Source organism: Perognathus longimembris, chromosome 28 (genome assembly GCF_023159225.1).
Source record: "Perognathus longimembris pacificus isolate PPM17 chromosome 28, ASM2315922v1, whole genome shotgun sequence".
NCBI classification, from domain to species: domain Eukaryota; kingdom Metazoa; phylum Chordata; class Mammalia; order Rodentia; family Heteromyidae; genus Perognathus; species Perognathus longimembris.
In genome coordinates, this window is record NC_063188.1 from 33,568,426 (window position 1) to 33,595,034 (window position 26,609).

At 39.4% G+C, this 26,609-nt stretch overlaps 1 protein-coding gene across 2 annotated transcripts in view; it reads left to right on the forward strand.

The window, feature by feature from the left end:
- The window catches only part of Col4a6 (collagen type IV alpha 6 chain), a 287,163-nt gene that overhangs the window by 219,238 nt on the left and 41,316 nt on the right, over nucleotides 1-26,609 (forward strand). For both annotated transcript variants that reach the window (XM_048336449.1, XM_048336450.1), the window contains exons 8-21: nucleotides 2,773-2,808; nucleotides 6,490-6,552; nucleotides 7,436-7,471; nucleotides 7,657-7,698; nucleotides 8,742-8,834; nucleotides 10,513-10,557; nucleotides 18,135-18,194; nucleotides 19,168-19,212; nucleotides 19,700-19,753; nucleotides 20,521-20,590; nucleotides 21,715-21,822; nucleotides 22,934-23,074; nucleotides 24,076-24,180; nucleotides 26,293-26,453. In XM_048336449.1, coding sequence (XP_048192406.1) covers nucleotides 2,773-2,808; nucleotides 6,490-6,552; nucleotides 7,436-7,471; nucleotides 7,657-7,698; nucleotides 8,742-8,834; nucleotides 10,513-10,557; nucleotides 18,135-18,194; nucleotides 19,168-19,212; nucleotides 19,700-19,753; nucleotides 20,521-20,590; nucleotides 21,715-21,822; nucleotides 22,934-23,074; nucleotides 24,076-24,180; nucleotides 26,293-26,453 — 1,059 coding nt within the window. The remainder of the gene's footprint in view (nucleotides 1-2,772; nucleotides 2,809-6,489; nucleotides 6,553-7,435; nucleotides 7,472-7,656; nucleotides 7,699-8,741; nucleotides 8,835-10,512; nucleotides 10,558-18,134; nucleotides 18,195-19,167; nucleotides 19,213-19,699; nucleotides 19,754-20,520; nucleotides 20,591-21,714; nucleotides 21,823-22,933; nucleotides 23,075-24,075; nucleotides 24,181-26,292; nucleotides 26,454-26,609) is intronic.

Genomic DNA, 26,609 nt, shown 5'->3' on the forward strand with positions numbered 1-26,609 from the left:
ATTGTGTCCCAGAAAAACATTTACAGAGATAGCATCTCTGTCACTATTCATGGAGCAGACTAAACTGGATTTAAAAGAATCTGGAGCTTTTTGTGGTAGAAACACTGACAGAAATGTTTGCAACTATACTGTCAAGAAGATTTGCTTTGTGAGATCTAGACTGAAAGCAAGAGCCAGGTCAGCAAATAGTTTTCATGGGTATCATTTTCTTTGCCAAGCCAAAATAATTCCTAGAGACAGATTGTTTTTGTTTTCTCTAGAATCCTTAATGTGTCTATACCTTGGTTTGGATTTAACTATGTCTCTGCTCATGTTAGCATGGCTGCCACACCAGGATTCTTTTTTTAAATTTATTTATTAATTAAACAAACATTTTTTGACAAGGTGTTGTGCAAAAAGGGTACCGTTACATAGTAGGGCAGTGTGTACATTTCTTGTGATATCTTATTCCCTGTTTTTCTTTCCCTTCCCAAGGTCAGGTAGACATATATACAATACCCAATGTACCAAGAACATATACAGTAGCCATGTGGCCTATGCCAAAGAAAATTTGCCTAGGGCTTTAAATATAATGTCGACATTAGACAATATGTCGACAGTAGTCTTATATGAACGTACATACATAGCTTTTGAGCTATTGTATTCCACTGAGAGGTCAATTTTTGACCTTTATATGTTGAGTAGTTGTTTGGTTTTAGTTACATAATGTTGAGTCGCTGACCCAGTCCTGTGGGAAATACCATTTGACAAGCAGTTTTTGGGTTCACAGACCTGGTCTCTACTGTCTCTCCGTCTCCCTTTGTTAACAGTCATATATCAGGGAGATCATGCCCCTTTGTTTTCTGTGTTGTAGGCTTGTCTCGCTCAACGTTATTTGTTCAAGTTCTGACCATTTCCCTGCGAATAACAATATTTCACCATTCCTAATCGCTATGTAGTATTCCATTGTGTATAGGTACCATATCTTTGGGATCCATTCATCTGTGGAGGGGCATCTGGGTTGTTTCCATACTTTGGCTATTGTGAATTGTGCAGTGATAAACATGGAAGTGCAAATGTCTTTTTGATATCTTGGGGTCTGCTGTTCTGGATAGATGCCTAGGAGTGGTATGGCTGGGTCATAGGGTAGGTCTATATTGAGCTTTTTGAGAAACCTCCATACTGATCTCCAAAGTGGTTGTACTAATTTGCACTCCCACCAACAGTGGAGAAGGGTTCCTCTTTCCCCGCACCCCCTCCAGCATTTGTTGTTGCCTGAGTTCAGAGTATAGACCATTCTAACTGGGGTGAGGTGGTATCTCAGGGTTGTTTTTATTTGCATTTCCTTTACTACCAGGGATGTTGAACATTTCCTCATATGTTTCTTTGCCATTTTTATCTCTTCTCTTGTGAAGTCTCTCTTTAGCTCCTTTGCCCATTTCTGGTTTATTGGGCTTGGAGGGACTTAGTTTTTTGAGTTCTCTGTAGATGACAGATATTAGGCCTTTTTCTGTTGCTGTGCTACACCAGGATTCTTGCCTCTCCCTTCTCTGCTCCTGTACAGTATCCACCATTCTACCTGGTCTCCCAGATATCTGTAAAAACGTTCCCATTTAATCTGCAGCTAACTGGAAACTTCCCTCTCTTCTGTTTTACTGTGACTGTACTCTAGGTTCTTGTTATTTTATATTTTTGTGGGACCTCTGGCCTCAAATGACTGACTTTATTTATCTACAGACTAGAAAAATGAGCCCAACATTTTCCTGGTAGCACAAGGGAATCTATATGCCCAGTATCCAAGGGGAAATGACCTATGATTTGTTAGGTAGGTTATGACACTTTTCTGTCTTCCAACAATGCACCAAAGCAGGGATACTGGAGAATGGCTCTGAAGGCGGTGATAGAAGTGAGTAGGTGGACAACTAGAGAACCGTCAAGGTTTGCGGTCTTAACTATGAGTGCCATAGCAGAAGATAGAATACTAGCATTGAGAATACCTAACTCATGATGATTGGAAGCATGTTGCTCATGTTAAGGATAAAAAAAATTCGAAGGTATATTGAGTGCCTTGTTCACAGCCACATGGCCAAACAGAAAAGCTAACCCACAGGCAGTGTCCTTCCTGTGCTCCAAAGAGCTGAGTTTTGGCTGTAACCCAAATGAGGTAAGACTAACAGGTGTCAAAATCGAACCATTGTCTTAAGACATTGATTAAATGATTTTGCCAAAATTCAGAGACCCTGGCTCCAGTGCAACATAGCAAATTCCGCAAGACAATTATATTACAGATTCATACAGTGACTTAAGATGCTGGAAAGTAATTAAAATGTAATCAGAGACTGTATGCTCTGTTGATTTCCTCTCGAAATGTCTGATTTGCATTGTATACATATGGGCACAGAATCTCTGGGGACGAAGGCACATGGGAGGGTAGCTTTGCTTTCCTCCAAAAAAAGGAGCAGGCAAATCACCATCCTGCAGAAGCAGCTTCTTCTAATTGATAAGTTCCTAGCAAAGGTGAAAATTAATTAATCCAAGAAGAATATGAAAACCTGTTCAGCCAAGGCTATAATCTTTATATTCGACAATCAAGAGTTACCATAGGGGAAAAAAGTAGATTGTTGTATACATCCAATTCATATATTATTTGACATATATGTCCTTTACAGAGGAAGCCCCAAGTTTCAGTGATGTTTCTTTAATCCCATGAACCTTAAAATAGCTTACTTCTCTGAAATACTGTGGGGTTAATTTATTAATCTCTTCAATATCCTGTCTTTATCTTTTTCACAGGGAGATCCTGGGATGCCTGGCCTAGATGGAATGACTGTAAGTTATTTATTTATAAGTTGAGCCCTCAGTATTTACGTCAGTAGTCATTGATGGTGCTTTATTCCAAGGTCTTAGACCTTCTGAAGGAAAATCTAGACCAAAGAGGTAGAAGAGCTCATGCTATTCCCATTTTCTAAATGAGATGAATTGTTCACCCCGAGTTACATAACTGGCTGACTTTCAGACTTTATGCCAGGGGGTCTTTGTACAGTAATCCTATTTATCAGTGAAGAATGTATTCAAAGATGCACAGGGGATGCCTGAAACTGCAAATAATGTAGAACCCTGCACAGACTGTGCTTTTTGCTGTATGTACATTCCTGTGATAACATTGAATTTACAAATTAGGCACATAAAAGATTAACAATTACAACTAACAAGAAATAAGTAAGTATAATGATATATTGCAAAAACAATTGATGGGAATATGTTCTCTTCATTCCTTCCTCCCCTCCCTTTCTCAAAAGACTTTACTGTATAACATCTACATCTTGTTGGGAAGGTACAAAATGATACAGTGCCTGTGTGATGAGATGAAATGAGATGAATAATATAGGCATTGGGACATAGACCTAACCCTAGTTTGAAGGGTTACTTAACATAAATAATGCAATACTATTTTTCAATTCATTTCTTTTGAACTGTGGGTTCCATGAAATCATGAAAAACAAACCTATTTTCCAAAGAGTATTAGGAAAGTATTTCGCCTTTCATTCAGCAATTATGTACTATGTTTTTATGTGTGTTTGGTGCCACAAATAAAACAAAAGAAGTAGAACACACTTCTTTAAAATTCCTTTTAGAGATTCTTGATAAAAGTTCACGAAAGGATTGCTGATAAGAGCTTTTATTTTCCTTGAGATTCCACGTTCTTATCACTTGCTTCTGAAGTAGCCCGAGAATTGCCTCTTCCTTCTTCTTTTCTATATTTGTTTCTTCCTTCTGGCTTTCCTTTCTTTTTTCAGCCCTTAAAAAATACTGATTCCCTGAGGCAATATAGATTGATTTCATCCTTGTCCCCAAGGACATAAAAAAAGTTAATGGTAGGAACTTGTCTAAGAATTCCAGTGCAGCTTAGAGAAAGAGGAAGACTTGCATCTAAGAAAGAGAAAGACTTGATGTATGGATGGTGTTCAGACTTGTTGATAGTGGGAGGAGGCTTTTGGCAAGCCCACACAAAAATAAAGATGAAGGACATATAGGTCCCCTAGAGCTAAACAAAATTGGCTTAAAAGATGTGTTCGTTAAAATGGGAGAATAACACCCACTGTATTTGATGCATAGCTTCTCTTAGGGATACTGTTCTCTTCCCACAAAGGTACAGTTGTTTGTTGTTGTTGTTTTATTGCACACGCATAATATTAGAAAGGGCTTAGATTTGAGGAGAGGATGTGTGGTGACTGAACAAGAGATTTGTGATTGATAGGGAGACCATAGGTTATTAGCAATATTCAAAGCAGTGTTCATGCTTTATTCATTCCTGGAGTCTTTTGACTCCTTCCTTCTTCCTAAGTTCTGACATCTAGTACCTTCTCCATCCCTTATTTAGTAGGCGCATGTGACTTTTGTTCTGTAAGGCCCATTAGAACTGGGCCTTACGTTTCTCCCTACCAGCTTTCTCTTGATTTCATTGTCTTGCTTTAGTACTGTTATTCAGTTGTAAACATGTTCCAATGTTCTATCTGATCTTTTCTTTGACCCATGGAGAATGTATAAATATATCATTTCATTCCCAATGATTTGGCCACTTTCCAGCTACTATATTTTTTTTTACTATTGATTTCTAAGTGGATCTAGTTCATGTCAGAAGGGCACACTTTAATGTTTAATCCTGTTAAATTTGTAGAGCTTTGTTTTATGGCCTAGCATCTGGTGTAGCTTTTGTGAATATTGTATATGTACTTGAAGAGACTATATACTCAGTTGTTGTTAGATATAAGGATCTAAATGGTATCCATTGGGTCAAGGTAGTTGACCATGTTGCTGAGACTATCAGTGGACCTAGGCTTTTTTAGTTCTATTAATTACTGAGGGAAAGATGTTATAATCTCCAACCTATTTCTCCTAGTTAAGTCTCTTTTTGCTTCATGCATTTTAAAGATCAGCCTTTAGGTACAGACACATTCTCATGAGTTGCCTCTTTGTCATTATGAAAGGCCCCCTCTTTTTTTTTTTCAAATTTTTATTATCAAACTGATATACAGAGAGGTTACAGTTTCATACGTTAGGCATTGGATACATTTCTTGTACTGTTTGTTACCCTGTCCCTCATACCCCCCTCCTTCCTCCCCCTTTCCCTTTCCCCCCCTGAGGTGTTCAGTTCACTTTCACCAAACAGTTTCGCAAGTATTGCTTTTGTAGTTGTTTGTCTTTTTTTACCCTGTGTCTCTCAATTTTGGTATTCCCTTTCAATTTCCTACTTCTAATACCAGTATACACGGTTTCCAAAATACTCAGATAAGATTACAGAGATAGTGTAGGTACAACCACTGGAAGGTGATACAAGAACATCATCAATAATAGAAGCTACAGATACAGATGGGATATTGAAAGTAGTTACAACTGTGATGTAACAATCGTTTCCGTAACATGGAGTTCATTTCACTTAGTATCATCTTATGTGTTCATAAGGGTATAGCTATTGGGCTCTTGTGATGCTCTGCGATGACTTGCCTAAACCTGTACTAATTATTCCCAATAAGGGAGACCATAGAGTCCATGTTTCTTTGGCTCACTTCACTTAGTATAATTTTTTCCAAGTCCTTCCATTTCCTTACAAATGGGGCAATGTCATTCTTTCTGATAGAGAAATGCCCCCTCTTTATCAGCAATAATTATCTCTGGCTTGAAGTATACTTTATCTGATGCTGAATAACTGTTATACTTTATTTATTACAATTCTTTAACAGAGAATATTCAAATATAGAGCAAAATTGAACACATTTTTCAGTGATCACCCATATCATTAATGTTTTAGAATACTTGTAAGCATCCTCTATATCCTTCCATTCATCTTATTTCTGATGCATTTTAAAGTACATTGCAGACTTACTCCTAAGTACTATAGCATGCCTATTGTTAAACTTCAATATTTGTCTTCAATTTTCCCTCATATATAGAATTTACAATTAAATCCTTAAGTCTTAAACGTGCATTTGCAGAAGTCTGACAAATGAATACTCCTCTGTAACCCAACTCTCCATTAGTGTATATAATATAGCTATCAATCACCTCAGAAAATTCCCTTCTATCACTTATTACCCATCCCTGTCCTCTACTCCATCCCACCATTCTCATTTTTCTCTATCATAGGTCAGGTTTTGCTTGATCTAGAACCTCACATATATACAATAATATAATATGTAGCCTTTTGGCTTTAGCTCCTCTCACTTAGTCTGCTAAGTGCTTTGGAGATTTGTACATACTGTTTCATTTTCCAATAATGTACTATTCTTTATTACTGAGTATTTTCCCACTAGATGGGTGTTTCACAGTTCATAATTTCTTGTACTGATGGATACCTGAAACCTCTCCGGGTATTTTTGCTATGTATTTTGCTATAATAAGGTTTCTATGAATATTTTGTACAGTTTCTATGGCCATATATCGTTTCATTTTCCTAGAGAAGCTGTCTTGCATTTTGACTTTGGTTAAAAAAAAAAAAACTTGTCTCTCTAGGGCCCACAAGGACCACCTGGATCTCCTGGAGGTACAGGATCCATGGGACCACCAGGAATACAAGTAAGACCAACTTAATACATGATTGCTGTCTTCATATTGCTGATTGCTTCACCAGACCATGGAGTAAATGTAATCTGAAATCATTTGGACTCTCTTGGAGAAACAAACAACTGCCATTCATGAAAACATGCTCTTGCTAGTAGCTATTGGTTGTCTTCTTTTTTTGTTATCAGAGTCTGGTCATTCAATCTGTGCCTTCTAGTTTCACTGAAAGTATAGCTCAGCGACAACATTTATTTAACACATAAATTGCCCCTTTCTGCATGACAGACATTGATAATCATACAGCCATTATACACTCTGATCACTGAAGAAACATCAAAATTCTTCTTATCCATGAACCTTGAGCAAGCTCTATCTACCTAATTTTTTTTCTGATACTGACATATACATAGCATTAGAAAAGCAGACTCAATCAATTCTGTGGTTCCAGGAAATTTCTGTACCAAGTTGCTTCTCTCTAATGAATGAAATTCTACACCTTATTCTTTTGGCTTAGCTTCAAGTTATTGTTTTAAAATACGTGGCCTTGGGCTAGGATGTAGCTCAGTGGCAAAGCGCTTGCCTAACAAGTGCAATGCCCTGCATTTGATCCCAGTACCAAAAAAGACAGAAAAAAATACAATTAAAATATGCAGCCTGTTAGAAGGAATGGCACAGAATGGATTCAATTACCTTCCCATTAATATGGTTATCTGGTCAATGTGGGGTATTTCAAAGGAGATATAAAGAAGGAAGAAGAAGGAGCAACAATCTGCTCTATCAAAGCCAAGTTTTACAAGGCAGAGAGGGAGGCTTACCCCCAGTGACTCCCAACATACCAGTGTTCTTCTTAACTGAAAGTGACAAATACTAACTCTTTTCTTTCTATTTTTAAATCTAGGGTCCTCCAGGCCCACCTGGCCTTCCTGGTCCTGATGTAAGTATACTATGTTTGGGGGCATTTTGTCTCCTGCCACTAAGTACTCTGGTTTTGCCACAAAGATACTGGTTTGGTTGAATTTACTTTGTGATTTAAAAAAAAAACTACTGCTTTCCAATTTAAGGTCGCAGAACTTAGGAGTAATTGATTTTCTTTTTCTTTCCTGTATTTCTATGCCCCAGGGAAATATGGGATTAGGTTTTCAAGGAGAAAAAGGAGTCAAGGTAAATAAATCATAAAATATGAACTTCATTTGTATGTTCTGAGAAATAGATTTGTTTACACACACAGTTGTTTTGTATAATGGAATTTGGTTCTTCATCTTAGGAAATAGATGTGCCCCATCCCATACTGGTGCCCTGTGGGGCTTCTGGAGGCCTAAATGTATATGCTGCACAATAAGCTTTGTGGTTCTTTTCCTTTCAAAATACTGTCATCTCTGTTTCCTATCTGTAAAGTGTATGGGTCTTACAACATAGTACTTTGCATGTATTCCTTCTCTTTCTTCCACCTTGTTAATTCCCAACTTTTTATATATTCCATCACCTTCTCTTTTCTGTTTCCTTACTTCTACCTACCATTGTTTCTCTTTTTGTTACTCTTCCTCTCTGCTCTCTCTATTTCAGTCTTTCTCTTCTATCTCTCTTCCTATTCTCAACTCTACTCTGTCATACTTTTCTCCTTTCCTCATTTCCCTTTGTACAGACTATAGCAATTTGTGAGCCTCCAGTAAGGCTAGGAATGTTATGACTACATCCTGTGATTCTTCTGTCCTGTGAAGGAGCAACTCTAGCCTCCAATGTCCCAACACACAATTCTCTATTTCCGCTTGTGTTCTTGAAAAAGACTGGACAAATTAAGAGCCTGATCACTGTTGCTAAGAGGTAGCCATTCACCCTGTTCGAATTTTGCTTTGCTCTTATAAACATCCTTTTGTATATGAGTATGATACCCATGAACCTATGATTTCCTTTTATCCATCTTGCTTCTTTCCTCTGCAGTTATGGTACAAAACGCATTTGGTCAAGTAGAGAATCTTCCTCAATTCCTTGGCAATGAGAGTTCCATTCCTTTCCTAACACGAGTGAAGGGGCCCCTCTGTACATCACCTTAACAATAAAATTAAATTAAAAGAAAGAGTGAAGGGGCTAAAGTACATGAGGATTTATTTGTGAACTTATTTGGTAATTTCTCTTCAAAAAGACAAACCTACCCTCTGGAAAAATACATGGTTTACCTTTGCTTAAAGTTCTCTTTGTTTTTTCAGGGAGATGTTGGTCTCCCTGGACCTGCAGGACCACCACCATCTACAGGGGAGCTAGAGTTCATGGGATTCCCCAAAGGGAAAAAAGGATCCAAGGTAGTAAGCATTTAAAATTGACAAAAAATGATTAATACTGCAATTCAACTCTAATAACTAAACTGAAAGAATACAAAATTTTGGATAATGGATTTTTGTTTGGAAGTGATGATAAAAATTGTCTTTGTTTTGTCCCCCATGAAAAGCTTTCTAAAATGCCCAAATCTGTTTTCTGTTGTGTAGGTGTGAGTATGCCTGTGTTTCAGAGTACTTGTATAAGTGCTATTTTCTGGTTCAGTCTTGCATATTCAATTTTTGATATGCCAAATAAGTTAAAACAAGCATTAAACAGGTGTGTTTTTTCCTTATAACTCCTAAATTTCTCAATACCTAAGCTGTCCCCAAAGCATTGTGAAAAAACAGATGTGATATAAATGGTTCCTTATCAGTTGTCTTGTCAAAAATATTAAGCACTCAAAATTTGACCTTAAATATTGGATGTTTATTTGAACAGTAGAGCACTTGTATAACATAAAATAAAGCCTTGGATCCCATCCTCTACACTACACACACACACACACATACACACACACACACACACACACACACACACACACACACACACCATATACACCAAAAAAAGACTTGACCCTAAGTATAAGACATACCGTGGCCAAATGATCAAGTGACAGTAGATATGTTAATTTACCTGATCTAAACTACTACGTCTTAAGCTATAGATTCATCTGAGATACTTTATGATCTATCTTAATGAGTGTGTACTGTGTACAGGGTTGTGTTTCAATGTATTCTGTTACGACGTGTATATATCGTTCAGTCACTTGCATTTCCTTCCTTCCTGAGGTTCTGACTTTTGTGATTTTGTTCTCCTGGCTAAGGGGCCCAGACAGTGAAATGTGTTTAATCTCACTTCTTTATATTGTCATTGTGCAAGTAAGAGCTCCAGGCCCCTTTAGGTTTCCAGGAAAATCATTGATTTGGGAAACAGTCTGGGAGCATTTGAGATCATACCTCTTCCCCAATCATTGTCAAAGCTTAGAAAGCTCTTCCAAAGCACGTGTGTGCACATGCACGTGCACACACACACGTTAGCATACCAGGGAAACAAATTTTAGAATGTTATGTGTCCCTATTCAAACTGTAATTGTTATACTTTTCCCCAAGCCATTGACTTCCCTGCAGCCTTTATTTTCTATAGGAAATAACACTAAGCAGGTTCTACAAGGAAGAAAAAGATAATCATCCTTTCTGCCTCCCAATTAGCCTATGCAGGCTGGGGATATGGCCTAGTGGCAAGAGTGCTTGCCTCCCATACATGAAGCCCTGGGTTCAACTTCCTAGCACCACATATACAGAAAACGGCCAGAAGTGGCGCTGTGGCTCAAGTGGCAGAGAGCTAGCCTTGAGCAAAAAGAAGCCAGGGAGAATGCTCAGGCCCTGAGTCCAAAAGCCCCAGGACTGGCAAAAACAAAAACAACAACCAATTAGCCTATGCACTTGAGATTCTGTTTTAAATACTCATAAGCCTTGATTGTTCCCACACAGATCCCTAAATTAGGACATCGTAGTACAACCACCAGTAGAAGAGTATGAGTCTATACCACTATTTAGTGCCCAATCCTGGTTGGTTCTCCACTCCTCAGAACCAAGTATTCAGAGAGCCTTTTGTGTTCACTATTTCCTGCTGCTACTCAGTAGCCTTTGTTTAATTCTCCAGGGTGCACAAGGGCCTCCAGGTTTCCCAGGCTACCCTGCCTTCCCGGTAAGTCTTCCTACTTGGTTAAAATATATTCATGAGTCTGAGTAGCCAAAAACCATAGCAGTAGATGGCAAACAGATGATCCCTTCCCATGGTTGTTATCAGAAATACCACTGTCTTCACTGTGAGAAGGAATCAAAGGAAATGTTCTTGTTTCTTTTTTTACTTCTTCTTCTTTATTGGCAAAGTGAAGTACAGAGGGGCAGTGAGTACATTTCTTATCCAACTTATTACTTTCTCCCTCATTTTCCCCCCATCTTCCTCCTCCCCAATTCCCCCCCATGGGTTGTACAATTGGTTTACACCAATTGGTTTTATAAGTATTGCTTTTGCAGTGGTTTGTCTTTTTATCCTTTGTCTCTCGATTTTGGTATTCCCTTTCCCTTCCCTAGTTCCAATACAGTATCCAAGGTACTAAGATCAAATACAGGGGCTGGGAATAAGGCCTAGTGGCAAGAGTGCTTGCCTCGTATACTTGAGGCCCTGGGTTTGATTCCTCAGCACCACATATACAGAAAAAGGCCAGAAGGGGTGTTGTGGCTCAAGTGGCAGAGTGCTAGCCTTGAGCAAAAAAGAAGCCAGGGACAGTGCTCAGGTTCTGAGTTCACAACCTAGGACTGGCCAAAAAAAAAAAAAAGATCAAATACAATAATAGCAGGAGTAAAACCACAGGAAGGGAATACAAGAGTAAAAAAGGTACAGTTTCACATGGTATGTTGAAAGTAACAACAAAAATGATATATCACTTATTTCCATAACATGGAATTCATTTTGCTTAGCATTATCTTATATGTTCATACGGGCACAGGTATTAAGCTATTGTGACCTTCCGCTATGTCTATCCTAGAGATGTACTAATTATTCCCTATGAGGGAAACCATAGAGTCCATGTTTCTTTGGGTCTGGCTCACTTCACTTAGTATAATTTTTTCCAAGTCTTTCCATTTCCTTAAGAATGGGGCAATGTCATTCTTTCTGATAGAGGCATAAAATTCCATTGTGTACATGTACCACATTTTCCTGATCCATTCATCTACTGAGGGGCATTTGGGTTGGTTCCATATTTTAGCAATGACAAGTTGTGCTGCAATGAACACTGTTTCTTGAACTCATAGGAACTTTAGCTTGGCTCTTGATAAGGCTATCTTAGATGTCATCTGTTCAAGCTTTAGATTTAAAACAGACTGATGCTTGGCTTAGGGTTCCATTGGTTTCTCATCTTTTTAAAGTTTCTTAATTATGTCAACTTTTTTAGATTACCTTCGAAGAAAGGAGACAATGATAGGGTATATCTTAGGAATAAATAATATAATGGACATGGAAAGGTCTTCACACAACTGACACTTTCCAACTGTTCATGAAATGGTAGCTATTCTTAGTAATCCTATCTTCACTTTCCTATCTGCCTTTATAGCTTGCAGTCTTTCAGTCAGCAAATATTTTTGGAGGGCATCTGTGCACTAGGTATTCTGCTGGACTAATAGTAACTAGATAAAAAGTCACTGTCCTTGAGATTACATTCTAATAGGGGAGGGAAGGAGGATATAGAAAACAAAAAAGTGAAGAGATGAATGGATAAGTTCAAAGTCTGGGTGTATAGCTCCATTGTAGAGTGCTTGGTTAGCATACACAAGGTCCTGGGTCTAATCTCTAGCAAGACAAAGAAAACAAAATCAAGTCTATACAATGGTAATATGTAAATAATGGAAGGGTAAAGCAATGGGGTGTAAATAGGAAGAACAGAGTAGGCCATTGAGACTGCATATTTAACAAGGGCCTCTCTGAAGAAGTGATATGTAAACTGAGAGACAAGCTTATTAGAGGAAGCAAGTCATGTAAAGAACCAGAAAGAAAATCTGGGGCCTGGGAACCACAAATGCCAACACATTGAAGTTGGAAAATGCTCAGTCCTTTGGAGGAACAGAAAGAAATTAATGGGACAGGACAAAAGTGAGCAAGGCCAAGAAACAGGCAGAAAGCCAAGAGCCAAATCTTGGCTATCTTCATAGGTCAAATGTGGCTTTTATTTTATGTGATGAGGACTAAGGTCAAAGGCATTAAGTTGTATTTTTAGCATCATTCTGGCTGAATGGGGGAGAAGTAGAATGGAGTGGAGCAGCAAACACAGGCTATTGCAGTCTTCCAGGAAAATAATAGTGGTGTTTTGGACAACGGTAATAGCAATGGAAATAGGAGTGGATGGATTCAAAAAGTAAGTAAGTTTTATTATTGAGCATTTTAAATACATACAAAAATAGAGAATAGCATAATGATTCCTTAGTGTAACCATCACCTTGCCTCAACAATTGAGTACTGCATGGCTAAATTTTAGGCATGGTAAATGATAGGCATACCATTTTATCATAAATACCCCAGTATTTCTCAAATACTTTTAAAAAGTAAAAATATAGTTCAGTGACATTAGTAATTACTTAGACTTGGTTAACAAGGCAGAAATCAAATTTAAGACTGTATATATATATATGTATATTATATATAATTTATGAGAATGTATGTGCATTTCTAGTTGTCTTGAATGATAATAAAAACAAGAGAAATACATTACATTTGGTTGATTGGTCTTAAACTGGAAGATCTGCTTTGAAAAAGAAGCCAGCAAGATTTTTATGAGCCAGGGTAGGGATCGGGGGGAAACAGATGAATCAAAGATGCTAAGGTCTTCTCCTGCTTGTTTGTGCAAAAAGATAAATGGTTCCAGTCCTTCTCTATAGTACTTTGAAATACTTTAGGTCTCTCAGTAAACAGAGCCAGAGGAACCAGTGACCCAGGTTGTTTCTATGAGGATTCCTATTGCTCCATAGAAACAAAAGGGCATACAGAATAATTTGTTCAGTGCCCTTGATTTTAATCAACTGTGTAGCTAGTGAATCAGAAAGGAAGAACATCCTGGTGCTGGAGGCAGAACACCTAGACCTCCTTGCCAGCTCTGGAATTTTAGCGAATTACTAAACTTCTCTTTTCATACCATAATAAAGGTACTGGTCATATTTAATCCTCTGAGGCCCACATCACAAGTATGTGAATTTTTTTCACTAAAGATAATGCTATGCTGTCTAATGAAAATAACTACATATGGCTACTGAGCTCTTGAAATTCATCTGATCTAAAATCAGATGTATTGCAAGTATAACACACACACACTTTGGATCTGCAAAGCCAAGTATGAAAAAAATAACCTGAAATATCTCAGGAACAGTCATTTCAACAGAAAAATGACAGTACTTAAGATATATCTGAGTAAATAAAATTCACTAATAAATTAGTGTCTAATTCAGTTTTTAATGTGGCTACTGGAAAAGTGAAAACAGTATGCCCACATTATGTTTCTATTGGACAGCACTTTGCAAATGGGTTAAGAATAAGATTTGTGGGCTGGGAATATGGCCTAGTGGCAAGAGTGCTTGCCTCCTACACATGAAGCTCTCGGTTCGATTCCCCAGCACCACATATATGGAAAATGTCCAGAAGGGGCACTGTTGCTCAGGTGGCAGAGTGCTAGCCTTGAGCAGGAAAAAGCCAGGGACAGTGCTCAGGCCCTGAGTCCAAAGCCCAGGACTAGCCAAAAAAAAGAAAGAAAAAAAAAAGAATAAGATTTGTACCTTTCTTTGTGAGAGTGGTTTTCATAGATCCTAGGCACCTTGCATTTTCCCTATGAAGTAAGCAAATTGAGCCCAAGCTTGTCCCAACAAAGAAAACACAGCCCCAACAAATGAAAAGACCTCTCCAACGTTATACAGCTTGCAAGTCACTGAGCTAAGACGGACATTCAGCTTTGTTGAAGTCTAGCAATCCGGAGCTTTTTCCCCAGACCATACTGCCCCCTGCAGCCCAGTTGTTCTAGTCACCGGGAGGTGGTTTTTTATTCTCTAAATCTCAAAGAAAGGATTTTATGATCTCCTCTGATTCTGTTGGATTCTTTGGCTCACATTCCCTCCCTCTCCTTTTCTTCAGTTTGACTTCAGAAGATTTCCTCTGTCATAACTTCAACCCATTCCTCCCATAAAAGCTAGAGACTGATTGACAACAATACACAGTGATAAAACTGCAATACCATCTCAAGCTTAGTATTTTCAGTGTTTCAAGGTATAACTTGAAATGTAGAAATTGTAAAGATATCATAGATGGAAACTGCCTTCTTTTGCATAGATCAGTATATTTTCAAAGGGTAGAAACCAACAAACCAGAAGTTCTCAGCCTGCTGTGGCACGAATTCAATGTGATACTGGTCAAATCAGGTAATTCCTTCACTGCTAATATTGCTATCTACTCAATGTGAACATTAATAGGTACCTTATGTGCCTGCCAGAAATTTTATGAGGAAAAAAGGCAGTAACATATTTGAGCTTTTGTGAGTTTCCAGAGGAAACACACTTCTCAAACGCAAAGCCCTCATATCAGTTTTCAATTATCTATGCTGACTGATAAGACAACACTGAGATTGTAATTGTCTGACAAATCCAAAGTGCTCCATTTAACCATTTGTTTCCTACCTGTCTGAGCCCAGATCATTGTAGGAGATAAAGTACTCAGTCTGACAGTTTTATGCCCCATTTTTTTCCTGTTGCCTTCTCTGTGGTGATCAGATATACCTGATTTTCTGGCTCAATTCTAACTTCAGAAATTGCAGCTCATTGTCCCCAGCCGCATACTTGCATTTGTAGACTACAAATCTTTCCATCAAGGTTGTCAGAAAGAATTCTATACCCTGTGCCTTCTATCCAAGGGACCAGGAAACACAGAAGAAAGCAAAATGAGAGACAGAGGATAGGGAGTTGAGAAGAAACTGGCAAATCCTTGGGTCCTATTAAGTGGTGCTGAGGTAACTACTGTGTAGGTGGAATTCTCCTTCTCTTGAGTTGCCCTAGAAGCAAAAAGTAGCAGCAACCCACATCCCAGGAAAACAAGCCTGAAAAGAACAAAGCTATTGCCCTAAGGAGGCTTTGCAGGCTTCAGTGAAGAGGAGGATGGGAGCTGTCCCTGCAGGATGGCTCATGCCAAGAGCCAATGGTGATGAGCCAGGTCCCAGGACATCTTGCTAGAACAGCTTGTTCAGTAGGGTCCCTATACAGAGCCTCCCAGCACTGGAAGAAAAGCTGAGCCTACAGCACAGTGTGTTGCCAAGCCATTTATCTTTCATTGGCTCTAAGCCACACGCACGCGCGCGCGCACGCACGCGCACACACACACACACACACACACACTTCTTTTACTTTTTTCTTCTTACATTTTTCATGTAGCACTGTAGCAGAGGTTCTACATTCCACTCTCTGAAAAAGCAAGTATCCAGAGGTTCTCTCTGATTTCTGAAGGGAGTATAAGACCTCCTTTTATTATACCCATGGTGCAGGCTAGATGGAAGTCAGGAATAGTTCCTGGACTTTCTTCCCTTCACCTTTTGTTACGGTTCAATTCACTGGCTCTTCACTCATTTCAGAGATTTACTGGACCACCTTATATGTATTTAGGCAGACACAGTGTGCCTTGGAAAGAGACAGAAGTTTGGGGAGATATCTTTTGCTTATAAAAATTTCACACACACAGCCCATCTTCGTGCTTTATGCATTTGGGACAACACATCAGAAAATATGGTTTGAAATGTTTAACTTCTGAGATCATTAGACAGATTTCAACAGGTGGCAGCACGCCATGGTTTCCAATTTGAAATGCAGAAAAAGCTAAGATTTCCAGTAAGTTTGCATTCAGTTTGACCCATGGTTTTTGCGAATTAGATAGTCTATGAAGTATAAGGGCTAAGCTTATTGGAAACACAGTTTAGAAGTAGAAAAGAAAAAAGAACCGATCCCTACTTTGAATTGGACCTTTCACAAACACATACCCTCCCTACAATGAGAGAGCAGCAGAACAACCCACATTTTTTCAAAAAAAAAAAAAAAGCAAAACCTTGGAATAAACACCCTGTTCAGCCAGTTTTCAGCACCCATGGAATACACTGGATATGTAAGAGGTGAAAAGCCTACAAGTAGGGTTGGAATAGTACGCTCATGGAAGCTGAGCCAGGTCATATCAAGGAGACATGACATAACAACAGCTAGTGTCCTTTCAGAAGCTCACATTTGAGAAAGCATCACAGCCTTCGTTACTCTCACAATATGCCTAAACAACTTTTTTTATTTTTTTGCCAAAAAGTGTGCTCCTCAGGAGGGAAAAACTGGGAGAGAACAAGGGTTTTTTAAAAACAAGGCTAAGCTTTTAAAATATGAATTTATTCTCAAATACAGCTTATTTACTCCCCTAAAATTAAATATTGGTGCTGAGAATGTGGCTTAGTGGTAAGTGCTTGCCTAGCATACTTGAAGCCCTAGGTTCAATTCCTTAGCACCACATAAACAGAAAGAGCTGGAAGTGGTGCTGTGGCTCAAGTGGTGTGGTAGAGTGCTAGCCTTGAGCAAAAGAAGCTCAGGGACAGTGCCCAGTCCCTGAGTTCAAGGCCCAGGACTGGCAAGAAAAATAAACTTTAAAAATAAGATAAATAAAAATTAGATGTTAATGATATAAGAATTATGCTCCAAAATGGACAGCTTTAAACAGCAATAACAAAATGATCTCAGTAAAATTTTCCATGAAAGACTTTATTCATTTTGATAATGAACTCCCCTGTATCATAAGAGAACCATCAGTTTGTCTTAGATCCATAGAGGAAACTCATACACAACTGTGTCTTGGATTTCCTCCTTGTCCCTAGACAAGGATGTCACAGTCATTATATCTCCATAGAGGGAATACTTTTCCTCTAGTGTACACCCCCAAAGATTTTTACAATCCTCCATTTGTTGGTCAAAATATCAAGTTCCTAGATAGTGGAGTGAAGCCTGTTCTCATGAAAAAGGCCCTGGAAGACCTGGCTTTCTTACTGATTCTTTTGTCATTGGTGGTAGTGATAGTCATGGGACTTGAGCTCTGGGCACTGTCCCTGAGATCTTCAGCTCAAGGCTAGCGCTCTACCACTTGAGCCACAGCGCCATGTCCAGTTTTCTGGTGGTTAATTGGAGATTCGAGTCACAGACTTTTCTGCCATGGCTGTCTTTGAACCAAGATCCTCAGAACTCAGCCTCCTGAGTAGCTAGGATTACAGGCGTGAGCCACCAGCTCCCGACCTTCTTATTGATTCTTAATCCTTCTGGATGTTACTTTTCTGATCTGTAAAATCAATGAGTTAGGAGTTAGGTATTTTATGATTCCTGTGCTATTAGCGCATAATGCTATTATATAATAGTGTTAGGATAAACACATTATTTCTAGAACCAAAAAGGAATGTTGAATGAATTGTCCAAATTGTATTTAGACTCTATTTGTTTCTTTGTTAAGGTTTCTATTTTTAATTTTACTGTAATGGTAATGTACAGAGAGAATACAGTTACATAAGTCAGATAATAAGTAAATTTCCTTTTGAACAGTGTCTGTTTCTTAGACCTTGACAAGAGACTCAGCATAATGAGCCTCCCTAATGGGTCAGTGGAACTGGTTTGAAATTATCTCCTTGCTTTGAATGGAGCCATAAGACCAATAAGAAAATAACTTGTCTCCTGTTTTTTCTTCAGGACTTGGAATTTACTGGAGAAAAAGGAGAAAAGGGAATCCTTGGTCTGCCAGGACTAAGGGTATGAACCTGAAATATTGCTTACTTGGATCTGTCAGGTCACCTGGTCCATTTTCTTTACTGTTTGGTCTTTTATATTATGTAATTTGATAACTACCTAAGCTTCTCTCATGTCTCTTCCACGACCCTCTGGCAAACTCCTCCTCTCTATTTCTTCCTATTCTCTTGACTTCCTTGAATAAGGAATGGTGTTTCCCCCACTCTAGTGCCTCCTTATTCTCCTGTTTAATTACCTTCTGAGCTAAAGAATGATGTGGGTGCTGTCTTGCTTTCATCTCATTTTATTCCAAGGGAATGTTGACAGGGTAGCAGCACAGGAAGGGCATAAAGAAGATCAAGTACAATCTTTACAGGGCAGAAACAAGCCCAGGAATTTGTAGAACAGAATGATGTCTGGAGTCAGCAGTTTCCAATAATCTCAGCCTGTCTGATTCCTGACTTTCAACAGCTAGGTCTTGATCTCTAAGTAGTTGACCAACCTTAGCCTTAAAGAAGTAATAGTTTAGAAAGTTGTGCTTTTAGCTTACTCATTAAAGTTGGTTATGAATCCTTTAATGCTATTCATCCATTACTCTTTCTCTATTCTCTCTCCTTTATCTTGGAAACACACAACATCAACAAAGAATGTATTTGAGGTAAAAGAGAGGAGGCTCTTAAGTAACCTATTTAAAAATCCTCTGGCTTGGAACTAATATAGACTAAGGGTAATACCACTCAGCCCTTCTACAAAACTACACCTTCTACTTAAAATGTTTCCATTTAGTTAGTCCTTACAAATGCATTATGGGGCTATTTTGACTGATGGCTTATTGCTTAGAAATAAGTCACTAAAGCCGGGTCTAGAAACATTTTCTTAAGTGACTAAAAGTGTACCTAAATCCTGAACTCAGTTGGATAGCTTTGTTGTATAAGTTTAGCAGCTTTTTGTAGTGTGGGCTATTAGTCTTTCTAAGGTATGGCTATTCTCTTTACAGGGTCCCATGGGCTCCAAAGGAGTGCAAGGCCCTCCAGGGAGACAGGTATTTGGTTAATATCAGTAAAGCCTTGGCATTTAAAATCCTAACCAAAAGTCTCCCTTGCTTTACTCAACATGGCCAAATGGGGAGACATTGCTTATAATGAAAATTATCTCCTTCCCTTTAATAGCATAATTGTATAACCTTAACCACTCACTTTTTTGTTTTCACACAAGGATGGATAGCCAGAGTCACATTTATTGTCTTGCCATGCTATGATGTGGTAATGTATCTTTGGAATGTTACTAAAGGCTAGCAAAGCCAGCCTGTATCCATAACCTTATGATGTTTGTACATCCTAATTGGCAAGTTTATTAACTAGCTTCATATTGCCTTCTGGAAGACTTTATGGCATGAAGAATCAGCAAGAAGCGATATATACTCTGAATCCAAGAAAATGTCCTGTGCTATTTGTCCTGGATTAATCTAAAGAATGGTTCCCTTCTATGCACTTATACTTCAAACTTAATGGTAACTGTTTCTGTTATAGGGCAAGAGGGGGTCTCCAGGCCTTCCTGGGTTTAATGGATTCCTGGGAAATAAGGTAATATTGTTGGGAAGTCCAAAATCAGGGCTTAGGAAGTGGAAAAGGGAAGACTTAGTGTAATTAATTATAAATGTTTACATAAGAGATGAAATATTTTAGTGCTTTTTTGTATTTTATACTTTGATGCTTCATTTGTATGCTTTATTTGTATTTTGATGCTTTAGATATCAGCCTTTCCTTTTCCTGCAGTGTACTCTGAACAATGATAAAGATAGTAGCAACTTTTTGGTTGTATTGTTGTTTTACAATTCTCTGCAGGCATTACAGCCCCTTATTGCCTGCACTTGCGGCAAAACTTCTCTGAGTATTGTACTGTATATCAGATCGTGATAACCGAGTCCCTCCTTTCAGAGAATTAACACACTGGCTTCCTCTGCCTGACAAAATCCAACTCTCGAGGATAGTGGTAATAGCAGACTCCCAGGCTTGCTGAGAGTGAGAAGAAATGCTGAAATTTTGCCATCTCCTTAGCACCCCTGGATTATACTATAGACCTGTGAAATATATCCCAGGTCCAGAATCAAAATGATCTGAAGCAGTATTGCAAAATAGAACTGGGATCATTTGTCCTTGACAAGTTTGTGACTGTCAGCCATCTGAGTTAGCCTAGTGAACTTAGGAATTAATTTCTGAACTGGCTGACCCTCAAAATCAGTTTTGAAAGGAAGATCTTTTCACTTACTGGGTTTTGGTTTTGAGATCACACAAATATTGAGTACTAAGGTGGCAGAAATACTTATATTCGATGTATTCCATCTTTACAGGGTGAAAGGGGTAGCATTGGCGTTCCAGGACCAGACATTTTCACTGATATCAATGGTGCTGTGATCTCAGGTGTGACACTTAATTGATTTGACTGGGAAAGAAGGGACATGGAGTTAAATTCTATATTCCCCTTATTTGTTAAAAGAATATTTGGTCAGCCACTAGATTGCTCACACTATGAAGAGCCCTTCATGGGTCCTGTGCTTGGGAAATGAAGCTAATTCTAATCCTGAGCAGAGAAATGAAGTCCAGAGAGAAGTGGGTCCATCAAGACCAGAATTTCGGTCTTTCTGGATATGGACTTGGTAAAATGGTTTTCCTAGTGATGTTTAAGGAAGGGTTGAAATCCCCCTTCTCAGGCTAACTCCAGCCTTATGAGATGCTTAAACTCTCATGAAAATTGTCCCATATATGCTTGAGCTTATTGATTTCGGAGGGAGTGGGAAAGAATGACTAGAAGAGCTAGTAATGGAGAGCCCTCAACACTATGATGTTTAGAATGTTTGGTGTTATATGCTCTTGTCCTAGTTAATGTATGTGCTCTATTCTTCCCTTTGCCCTTTTCCAAAGATCCAAATTTCCAAAGCTCTCCAGGTACTTCCAGATTGACCAGTTGAATGCTTCTATTATAGAACCTCTTCCTAACTCATTATTCCCCATCTCCAGCTCTCGGGTCTGTGCCTTGTCTGGTATTTATAGTCAATAGTGGCTTCTTATGTCCTATTCCCAAGAAACTTAAGTGCATACATAGATAGTGATCTCAACACCTTATCCCAAATTATATACATTTGGGGCATTACAAGAGATTAATATCAGAAGAACCTTTCCAGTACTTACCAGATCCTGTATGAAAGGAAATCCTGAACACACCAATTTCTAAATACCAGTAGAAGCTGGGCATGGTGGTGCACACTTTTAATCCCAGTGCCCAGGAAGTGGAAGCAGGAGAATTTCAAATTCAAGGCCAAGTAGGGTTCATAGTGAGACCTTGTCTCAAAAACAAACACTAGTAGAACCTTAGCTATGGTAGAATCATTATCACATAAGACCATTAGCATCCAAGAGACTTGAGAAAAAAAAGAAGGGAACTTCTGGACCCAGGATAATTCCTTATTTCTCTGTTTGTGAATTTTGTGACATTTGTAAGCTTCCACTAGGTTTTGCTTACTAACTTGTCTTTTATTTTATGTCAGGTTATCCTGGAGACACTGGTGTGCCAGGCCTCCCAGGCCTTAGAGGAGATGAAGGCATCCAGGGCCAGCGTGGCCCTTCTGGAAACCCTGGCCTTCCAACCTTGACAGGTAACACAAACTAACTCAACCTTTCCACAGATTAGTCCACTCTGGTTCCTAGCATCTCATCCTAGACATCTAGTTCTAGTCATACACCTAGATAAGTACAAAGGAAATATCAACTATGGTCAGTAGATTTTCCACTGACAGCCAAAGCTAATGTATTCAGGAGTAGACCCTAGCTGAGCAGCTTTCCTTTGACTTAAATGATTACAATACCTAGAGACTCTCACTGAGGTTCGTAGTAACCAGAAGCCTGGATTGGGCATCTAGAACCCTGTCACTCATATGTAGATATGCCATCCTAAGTGATATTTGCCAATAAGATCTGACAAAAGCCTGGAGGAATTTTTGTACCCAGCCTCTACTCTAGGCACTCAAGCATCAAGTGGCCCCCAGATGCTATGGATTATACTCTCACAATGAATCATCAGCAAGGTGTACTCCTATGCCATTCTGTAGTGGCAAGCAAAGAAAGAACCTCCCGGAGTCTGGGAGCAGAACTATGCCAAATAAGAAAGCTTAGCCATGTATGTTAAAATTACCCATTTCTAAATTCCTTGGAGTGGACCCTCTATAAGGATACTTATGTTTACAAAGTAGTCTCTTAGATCAAGTACAGCTATGTCTGGCACAAAATTAAATGACATGGAGAAGAGGCTAGAAACTCAACATTTCCTCATCAGTTCACCACTAAGAAACTCTGCCTGGGGCTGGGATTATGGCCTAGTGGCAAGAGTGCTTGCCTCATATACATGAAGACCTGGGTTCAATTCGCCAGCACCACATATATAGAAAATGGCCAGAAGTGGCGCTGTGGCTCAAGTGGCAGAGTGCTAGCCTTGAGCAAAAAAAAAAGAAGCCAGGGACAGTGCTCAGGCCCTGAGTCCAAGGCCCAGGACTGGCCAAAAAAAGAAACTCTGCCTGTGCTCTCTCCCTTACACCTCAGTTTCCCAAAAGATTAGAATTGATCCATAAGGGCTTCTCTAACTCTGATGTCAGAGAAGGAAAAATTGTTTCCCAGATGCTATTTTTGAGTTATTTCTTATATATATTACTAATTGGAACACCTTTGAAGAGCCATATGATATGATGAACATTTTTATACGGTTTATATCAGGTGTACCAGGTACCCCAGGGCCTCATGGATTTCCAGGCCTAAAGGGAGACCAAGGAAGCCCAGGACGTACAACAATTGGAACAGCAGGGTTTCCAGGTAAAACTGGTTTACCTGGCTTACCAGGAGCAGCGGGTCCACCTGGTAAGTTACTCATTTCTTTCTATGATCTTGATACCCAACTATGGCCTAGACTGAAGAATAAGCTATGAAAGAGCATTTCACCATTGAAACAGCTAAACCAGAACACATCACTGTATAGGGACAGCAATGAAGACTACATCCTTGCCGAGTCAGCCTTGCCTCTGTTGATATGAGTTCTAGCAGTGAGTGTTTTATCAAGCAGCAAGCCATCTAGCACCTCTGTGAAAAAGCAAACAGCTTCTGTACCCGTTTGCCTTCTTTCACAGCGCCTAGCCCCAACAGGTCTGACTTTTTAGCTCCTGGAGAAGTATTGTCTCTTTTGAGCTTCCATTGGCTCACAGGGCTCCAGTGGAATGGGCTGAGAGCCCAAGAAAGAAAACGCCATAGCTGGTTACAACTTTGTTTCTAAGGAGATAAAATTCAGTTGTAGAGCACTTGCTTGGCATGTGTAAAGCTCTGAGGTCCATCCCTGGAGATAGAGATAGATAGATAGATAGATGGATAGATAGATAGATAGATAGATAGATAGATAGATAGATAGATAGATAGATAGATAGATAGATAGAGCACATTCTACTTAGATAATATACCTGAGATTGGACGCCTTGATCCTAAGAGAACTATTAAAAGGCATGTTTCTTTGTGCATGTGTCTTTGTAGCCTAAATCCACTGACCACTGCTAGATGCACCTATTTCTTCTTTTGCCCTAAGGAGGCTTTCTGGAGTAAAAAAAAAATGGGACTTTTGAGTTACTGAAGAAACTTTGATCATGTGTGGTGTTCTAGTACAGTGCTTGGTTTATAGCAAACATTTTGTGTTGGTAAAGTAAATTGAGCAACCAAGAGTCCTGCTGCTTCCTTGCCACAGATTTGGGAGTCCCAATCTTGGGTATTTCTGTACCTACTCAATGTGCTAATCTTCAAGGACCTATGCTGTCCTGGGTCAGATGAACCCTCAGGCTCTATCATCTGCCAAGTTTTTATGTTTTTACTTCCAACAGGCCCAGCATTTGACACTGGAACAATATTTGACACAGAGCCAGGGTTTCCTGGTCTCCCAGGAGAGCAAGGTCAGAAAGGAGGACCAGGCCTCAAAGGAATAAAAGGCAAGTTTGTCCCCTTGAGTTTCACTGTCCCCTAAACTCCTTACAGAAGGCTTTATGATAGGAACTGAACAAAGTTTAGAAATGTAACTCAAATCAATCTAGGATCCTGAGTCTTGATTATGGGATTGTTAGTAGTACCACACTTAGGGCTCTAAGACAAATTGGCAATTGAGGTCACACAGGACAAAGTGGCTTGAAACATATTCTTCCTACTATCTCAATCTCTAGAAAGTTGTTGCCAGTTGCCCAGGGTGCTAACCAGTACTACTTTTCCTAGTTTGCAAAATCAAGGCTGGATACCACTTATCCTCTCCTTCAGCCTGAAGAACTCTGAACAGGTCAAGATCTGAAACACTGAAAAAGCCAAGTGACTTCAGGAAAACAAGTTGAGTTCCCACTGATGCTAAGGAGGTGCTCAACGAGCCTAGCCTTCTGCTTTAATGCCTCTCTCTGACAACTTCTTGCATTTAAGGCCTTTTTCACATTCCTTACTCCTGAGGGACGAGGCTCAAATCAGTCCAGTCATTGTGGTTGTAGCCCAGGACAGGGTAGGGGAGAGGTGAAACTACTGACTAAAGAGAGTTTTAGAGGTGGCCTAGTTGCTTCAGGAATCTGAGACCATGCCTCTTCTGTCTGGAAATGAAAAGTTCGGAGCTTCAGATAGAGAAGTTCCTCTTTTCTCATTGCCCTGTCATATCATTGCTTAAGTATAGGAGCAGAGATCTATTTCAGTCATAGGCCTTGACCCAGTTAAGCTATTTTTCCAATCTTGATTTCTACTATTCAGACCAAAAGAAGACTCTTTGAGGGGAAAGGATATATAATTGCAAGTCTGCATTTATGGTTTTAATTTTGGCCCTTCTCTGGCTCACTACAGAGCTAGTATATTTCTCAGTACATTTTTCTTTGCTACCCCTTCTGTGTTTCCATGGAGTCAAAAGGTTTTTGTCTAAATTTGGAATTATGACAGTGATTATCAGTCTTTATTGTACATGGGAACCACCTAGATAAGTCACTAAATATTAGATTCCGGCCTACAAAGAGTCTGATGAGTCCTGAGATAGGATCCAGAAATATGCCTTGTAAGCAAATGTTACAGGTGCCTTATTCAGGGGAGCCAAGGTCAAACTTGAGACCTACATGTTGAGTATCCTTTATCCAAAATGCTTGACACATGGGGCTGGGGATATGGCCTAGTGGCAAGAGTGCCTGCCTCGGATACACGAGGCCCTAGGTTCGATTCCCCAGCACCACATATACAGAAAACGGCCAGAAGCGGCGCTGTGGCTCAAGTGGCAGAGTGCTAGCCTTGAGCGGGAAGAAGCCAGGGACAGTGCTCAGGCCCTGAGTCCAAGGCCCAGGACTGGCAAAAAAAAAAAAAAAAAATGCTTGACACAAGAAGTGTTTCAGATTTTGTATTATTTGCGTACCTTACCAGTTTTGCATTAATTATCCAAAAATCCAAATGGTTTCGAATTTCAGAGCATTTAAACTCAGTCTGTACTGTCAGACTATTCCCTCATTCCAGAATTATCAGTTATCTAAAAGTAAATAGAAGTTCTTGGTCATAGAGTGCCTGCCTGGCAAGCACAAGGTCCTGAGTTCAAAGCCTGCTATCACCAAAAGTAAAAAGAGATCCTTCAGGATCTTAGGGACACTTAGACATATCTATATTGTTGCCAATTCTCATTGTCCAGATTATGCATATGGAAATGGTATGGGTGGTTGAAGTCCATACTAGTGACTCCTTGATACCTCTTCAAAAGTGCTTAGCTGAAATCCTGATCACTGGCCTATTTGACATTTGTCACATGTGTACATGCCAAGGAAAGAGATATTTTGATAGAAAGAATCTTTAGGTAGCATGGATTCCAGATTCTCGGTGGGTTATATGTAAGTCAGCAGTTCTTGACTCTTGCACATTGGACTCGTGAGGACAGAGCTTCATCATAGACTAGTGAATTTTGAATCCCTAGCATTGATAGGTAGTTCATTCAAGTTTCTGCAGACTATCTGATGCCTTCCAAAGGAAATTTTTCTAGTCACAAAGAACTACTTTTTTTGGAAATGAATGCTCATTTTTCTTGATGATACTGTCTGCTTTTCTCACAGGGGACTCTGGTTTCTGTTCTTGTGATGGTGGCATCCACAATGCTGGACCACCTGGAGAACCAGGCTTGCCTGGGCCACAAGGTCTCATTGGCCTTCCAGGTATTAAAGGAGCCAGAGGAGATCCAGGCTCTGGGGGTGCACATGGCCCAGCAGGGGCTCCAGTAAGTCTTGCCTAATTTTGATCCTGAAAGAGTAATGGAAACTTTCAAATACCATTCACTCCTTACCAATTCTTTTCTTTCACATAAAGGAAAGATAGAGATAAAACAAAGCTTTAGATTGTTGGTCTGTAACAACCCTGACCAGATGGTCTCTTA